General features: G+C 43.7%; 1 protein-coding gene across 5 annotated transcripts in view; it reads right to left on the bottom strand.

The window, feature by feature from the left end:
* The window catches only part of elmo1 (engulfment and cell motility 1 (ced-12 homolog, C. elegans)), a 180,025-nt gene that overhangs the window by 89,373 nt on the left and 83,758 nt on the right, over nt 1-6,894 (bottom strand). For all 5 annotated transcript variants that reach the window (XM_014178476.2, XM_045709172.1, XM_045709171.1 and 2 more), the window contains 1 exon segment: nt 6,271-6,379. In XM_014178476.2, the coding sequence (XP_014033951.1) occupies nt 6,271-6,379 (109 nt within the window).

Below are 6,894 nucleotides of genomic sequence, written 5' to 3' on the forward strand. Positions count from 1 at the left end.
AACAGCTGTCCCGGGTAGAACAAACTCAGATTCTTCTTCTGTGTGTCTCTCTCTCTCTCACACACACACACACACACACACACACACACACACACACCTTTTTCCTGCTCAGAAAAAAAAAGACGGAGCAATCTCAACATTACAATGCATCTAATCTACATCAAGCATTTTGTCAGTGTGTTTTGTTAACCGAGCTGAGGAATGAGTACACAGTACTTTTTACTTTATATTTCACTGCATTAGCAGTCGGTAGGAAACAACCCATGCTTGTGTATATGCTCACTGTCTTTTCAAATAGCTGCTTGTTCTCAGCACAGGGAAGAGCTACTATGCTCATTGTAGATGGGATCCGTCTCAAAAGTGCAAAGTGGCGTTCTTTCCTTCATTAGCAATCTCCAGGAGTTGTCCTCACCGTGTGACCTTACCAGGAATACCCAGGGGCTATAGTTGTGGGCTATAACTACGACCCCCGAGTTGTTACCCTGGAAAATAACAAGGTCAGGAAAAACTCTGGTGATAGGAGTGGATGGGATTACACCGTACTGCTTTCACCTGTCAAGTCACTTTAGATCAGAGCGGATGAAGGAAGAGATAGGGACAAAGTGGGAAGATAAACCTCTAGAAAATGTACATCATCCACCCCTTTAGTCTCATCCTCTTCACCCGTTAGAACATCCGTAAGAGGATTTACTGGCTAAAACCACAGGATTTAACTAGTCACTTCAAATAGGATCGTTCCTTTAAGCTAATGTTCAGATTCTCTGAAGTTCTAGCATCAAACCTATTGATGACCTTCTCAGCGGCAGAACTCATTCTAACCAGGCCTGAATCTCCATTGGCCAGGGTTTCACTCTTTAGTCAATAGTAGTAACTGCTTCTCTGTGTACTGGAAGTGACCCCACCCAATGATGAAAGTAAGCTATAAAGCACTAAGTGAACCCAGTAAGAGGAAATGTAATGTATTGTCTAAAATGTGTGTATGCTTTCATCCACACAGCAGCAGTCTATAAACTCAAATACTGCGGTCTCTGATCATTTATTGAAGAAATAAGATTTTATTTGGCTAATCATTAGGGAGAGTAGAACAAGCTTCTAAAAGCAACAAGCTCCTTCCCTCTTCAACGCCAATTTCTCACTTGGAGGCAGACCAAGAAGACATTCACTCCATCTCTCACTGTTTGTATGTGTGTCCGTACCTCTGGCCGACAGTGCTGCTTCACTAAGGAGATGGCTGGAGTATCCCCTGTGGCATTTTACTAACCAGTCCAAACACATCACGGCACACCTACAATCAGGTAGGTGACTGTGTGTGTGTGTTTATTTAACCTTTATTTATTTAAGGATGTGTTACTGCTAATCAGTTTGAGACCCAGCTGAGTTCACAAGCACACAGCAGAGAGGAGCCTCGGAGGGAACAACAGTGACTGGACAACAACCTCACAGGTAACAGCTGATGACATCACTCAATTCCAAACAGTCAGACAAAACTGACATCACATGATTCATACTGGTTTGTGTTCACAAGACTGTGTTAAACCGATGAGCTAAAGCCTAGGCATTATTTCAGAGAGGATTCACGGTAGACATTGTGCATGTTGTCTAAATCGTAAACTACCTTAAAAGGTCAAGTTCTACGCGTCACCCTACAGAATGATACCAGCATCCAGGAGACAGGCATGGAGAAGGCCATGGTAGGTCTGAGACCTGCCCAGTCCTGTCTCTCCTGTCCTGTCCTCTCCTCTCTGAACCCACAAATACAATCTGTCCTGCATCTGAAGGAGAGGAAATGCCATGAATCAATAACCAGGACACTTTTCACCGCCACTACCAGCCGCAATCTAAATAACTCCATAAATATTACATGGGCCTTTTAAAGAGGAAGAAAGAGAAATAGAGAGAGGGCTGCAGCCCACCTGACCGCATGCCCGCCCGACCGCCCACCCGATGTGGATTCCATTAAGACCTGTTCTGGGGAAACATGCTGGGCTGCTGACAATAAATCTTTTAAGATCTGCGGTGGGGTGCTGGAGAGGGGACTCCTGGACACCTGGAAGGGATCATGAATAATGCACACAGAGCCAAGCAGCAAGGTGACACACACACACACACACACACACACACACACACACACAGGGAGCCAGCCCAGCAAGCTCGCCCAAACAAGCCCCATGCATTCACTTCCACTCCCAACCCGCTCACCTCACATCTGCATACAATATATAAATACAAACCAGAGAAGTGTCAAAACAATATTTATTTATGGTGGCGACTGTGGCAACTGAACCTCGGGTAGAATGGAAAAATTCAAGCGCAATGCACATTGTCGTTGCTGTCTGCCACCTACCAACGATCCCAGGAAGGAAAACGGAGAAAAGGTTCTTTCAAACTGATTTGTTGACTTGAGAATGTTCCAGAATGCCCTGCGTCCTTCATACGAGCTCTGACCCAGCAATCTGCTCTGCGGCGGTTGTTGTGGTGGTGTTGTCTGAGTGGGCGATATTAAGCCACAGCACCCTATTTAAAAAATGGCAGTAGGCTACAATGACCTCAAGGTATAAGCCAAGGGGTGTGTCCCAAATGGAACCCTTTTCCCCTATCGTCAAAAGAGGTTCACTATATAGGGGATAGAGTGCTATTTGGGACGGAGATGTTGCTCTATTAAAGAGTGGGATGGGATAGTGGAGGGACAGAAGGGATGGAGAATTATAGGCTAAAACTTAAAAGGCCTAAAGACGCCCAAGCACTGGCAGAATCCTGTTGTGTGATTTCCCTGGGTAGATGGGGAACTAAGAAGTCCAAAACCCACCGGAGGTTTATTGGCATTTCACGGCAGCAAACGAAAGTAAATGATCCGAGAATTTTTTTTTGTCACGGTTGGCGCAGAGATGAATTCCTTATCGTGAAAGAGCTATGGCTTTGAATGTTACTTTCTCCTCCACGCTAACATCAGGGTGTTTCATTTTCTCTTTTTTAAAAGGCAGACCATTACTATTTCATGAAGAATTTTGCCACTGCTTCCCTTTCGGACTTAATTTAACACTGTTTTGGTGTCAGTGGAGGGTTGCGTCAGTGTCTCTGCCCTCACACTTTTACAGTAAATCATTTAGGAGGCATCCTAGGCTGCAGCTAGAGCACGGCTCAGAATGACTTCATCTAACTACCTCTACCCATCCTGTCCTAACTCCTTTCCTATAATAACCTCGATTTGTGAACATTAAAACCACCCCTTTTCCATTTCCCTCCTAACTTCCATATGCTTGGATGCTCTGTTGAATTATACTGAGTGCAACTCCCAAGTGTCATAATGACTCTTTAAAATGCTACGCTTCTGTCTGTTGGTTTGCATTGAGACTGAATGAAGACGTGATGCCAAATTCTATGTTGTCATCTAGTCACTAATAAAATGCTTTGCTGTACACTGAGGGCACAAAACATTATGAACACCTGCTCTTTCCATGACATAGACTGACCAGGTGAATCCAGGTGAAAGCTATGATCCCTTATTGACGTCACTTGTTAAATACACTTCAATTCAGCGTAGATGAAGGGTAGGAGACAGGTTAAAGAAGGATTTTTAAGCCTAGAGACAATTGAGACATGGATTGTGTGTGTGTGCCATTGAGAGCGTGAACGGGCAAGACAAAAGACTTAAGTGCCTTTGAACGGGGTATAGTAGTAGGTGTCAGGTGCACAGGTTTGTGTCAAGAACTGCAATGCTGCTGGGTCTTTCACACTCAACAATTTCCTGTGTTTATCAAGAGTGGTCCAACACCCAATGGACATCCAACCAACATGACACAATTGTGGGAATCGTTTGAGTCAACATGGGCCAGCATCCCTGTGGAACTATTTCGACAGCTGGTAGAGTCCATGCCCCAATGAATTGAGGCAGTTCTGAGGGCATAGGGGGGGTGCAACTCAATATTAGGAAGGTGCTCTTAATGTTTTGTACACTCAGTGTATATGCCTGGCTATGAAAGACAATTTAGTGTCACTGTCATCCCGTACCCCTCCCCCCCAGTGTCTCTCTCTGTCTGGAATATGTCGTGTCCCAGGCCTTGACATGGACTGGGGGGGGGGGGGGGGGGGGGTTCTGGTGGGTTCCACTAATTCCATGCCATTAGTCATTCAGCATCTTTTTTTTAGCATTTCGTTACACCCACAACAGCATCTGTTAAATATGTGTATGTGACCAATAAAATGTGATTTGATCTAGGACAGCTACCTGCCAGCCCCATATACCATCCATCCGCTTAATGAAGCCATTATACATACAGTACTGTAGTCATCAACATTTAATGCTTGAGGAAGAGAGGATAAGACATCCACAACCATGAGGTTTTTACACACATATAGCATGTCTGAACACAAACAAAAATGTGACCAACATGAACAAAAACTTTCAGGGAAAAATTATAAATGTAATTTATTCAACAATTATAACACCAGGTGTTTGCCATTGACATCAAATATTTTTTTGTTGGGACACATGCCAAGTAGGCACAAAAATAGGAGAAAGAAAAGTTGTGCGTGTTCCAGACTGTGATAAGAGGGGGGCAGACAAGCCTGTCAGACACAGACCAGTGGAGCGTACCTCCAGACAGATGGAGAGGGGCGGAGAGGGGGGGGGTTCACCCCTAGGGGCTCTGGTGTCACCTAACACACAGGGCCCTCCTCCCCCCTCTGAGCTGTTTCAGCCCCTGTTAACACCTCACACCAGTCTTTGGGCTCGATCTCATTTGAACTTCATCAAATCAGAAAGCTAACTGAATACAATGTATGGATTTAAAAAAAACTCCTCATTGAAGATAAATGGCAGTTTTCAACTCATGATTGAAAATCAATGAATCAATTGAACACTGCCATTGACTTCTTGAAATGACTGACTTGAAATGGAATTGACCCCAACCCTGCTACATAATCTACTGCGTCTGCATGACCCCTTCCATGGCCATCAATATTAATGAGTATAAAGGCTATTAAAGTTAGGGTGTAGAGTTACCACAAACTAACCAGAAACATGCATGAGCGTCTAGGTCAAAACTGACATGTGATTTTAATACGGAGAGTCCACAGCTGAATCCCAAAGGAAATCAGAGATAGGATATAGATTTTAAGGTTTGGATTTCAATTCCAGAGGTTTTGGATGACAATGCAGACTCTGAGTACAAGTCTTTCCAAACCCTAACTGTCAATCAGTTCAATGCTTCACAGATCCTTACCAAGAGGTGGTCTCTTTTTCTTAACACAGTATCACTTCTAAAATCAAGGTTTATTTTTTTAGGTAGGCTACATTTACAACCTTTCCATCCCACTATGATGAAGTTAGCAGATAGTACATCATGTAAGGTTGAAGAGCAGGCCTAAGGAGTGGATAAGGGGTGTAGAAGTGTAGGGAGTCTTTTCTTTTTTCTTGACTGGAAGTCGAGTCCCAGACGGATTCAGTGTATTAGGAGGGGGAATAGGGCTCACTTGAAGTCTACTCACTTCATCAAGAATTGATGAACTCCAGCACAATTACAAAGTATAATGGGTCCTTTTATCTTCACTGCAGGAGACAGAGTTTACTCTTCTAGTCTGACTGAGACGGTAAAATGCTCTGGAGGGTATTTCCATCCCTCTCTCTGTCTGAATGAATATGGCTGGGCTTAATGTGATAACAGGCAAAGAAGATGCTTTTAACCCTTGTATATTAAAGTGCCCTTTCCAACCCCTTCCTCCACTAACAATCAATAGGGTTAGAGGTCAATGGAGAGAGCTGAGTCACACAATCTGCAGTAGTTCAGAGAACATGTGACTGTTGGAGCTACACTCACCAAGCACAAGCCAATCAGATTTGGAGATCATGAGGAAAAATGTGGCCACAGAGAAACAGTCCAGGTACTGTGGTACTTTTGTGTTTGTTTCCTTGGTGTTTTTTGGTTGTTTGTATTCAGAGGACCATAGAATGTGACTAACCAAGATAAAAAAAAGCATATTCTGTGCATCAACTCGTTCAAATACCTTCATCAGTGCACAGATACTGTCTGGTACTCAGCACCCATACAATCCACAGAACACCATTGTCAGTAAATCAGGGTTTTCATAGTAGCAACAGAAAACAAAACAAACGTTTATTATTGGACAATTTCAGGTAGTCCCTCCCCGTTTCGGTCCATTTGGTTGCCAGCGAATACGACCCTATAAGCACACTATGATCTAATAGCGAGGCAATGACATGACACCAGGCAGGTGTTGAGGGGAGGGTAGTTAATACCAGTAAAGACTTACGCAGCTCTCCCACTTTGAGGATTTCACACAGCATCTTGGTCAGCTCGATGCTGCTGCGGCCGAACGGACACTCGTGCTTGTCCTCACGACTGCTGTTCTCCAGAACAATCTGGAACAAGGACAGAGAGTCACTCAATCTATCAATCCATCAACGTTTTTGCAAATACTTTTGTCAAGTTTTTAACAGCTACCCAGGCACAGACACGCAGAGACAGACAGACATAAAGACAGACAGACATGCACACAGAGACAGACAGATCTCAACAAGGGCCTTTAATGAACTTTAACCATGTGACCCTTGACCTATTAATCCAGTGAAACCACACACTGAGGTCATAGTTGACAGAGATGATTCTCATGGAGAGAGTCGGAGCGGGATAGAGAAACCAGAGGCAGCAGAAGGTCACCAACAGGACAAGGAACTGGGACACAGCTAACTGGATTATCCTATCTCCATGGTACCATCTTAATTAAATCAAAATCAAATCCACTTTTATTTGTCACATGCACCGAAATACAAGAGGTGTAGACTAACAGTGAAATGCTTACCAGCCCTTTCCCAACAATGCAGAGTTAAAAAGTAAGAACAATTTTCAAAAAATAAAAGATAGCAACACAATAAAA

This window comes from Salmo salar, chromosome ssa27 (assembly GCF_905237065.1).
Source record: "Salmo salar chromosome ssa27, Ssal_v3.1, whole genome shotgun sequence".
Classification (NCBI taxonomy): Eukaryota; Metazoa; Chordata; class Actinopteri; order Salmoniformes; family Salmonidae; genus Salmo; species Salmo salar.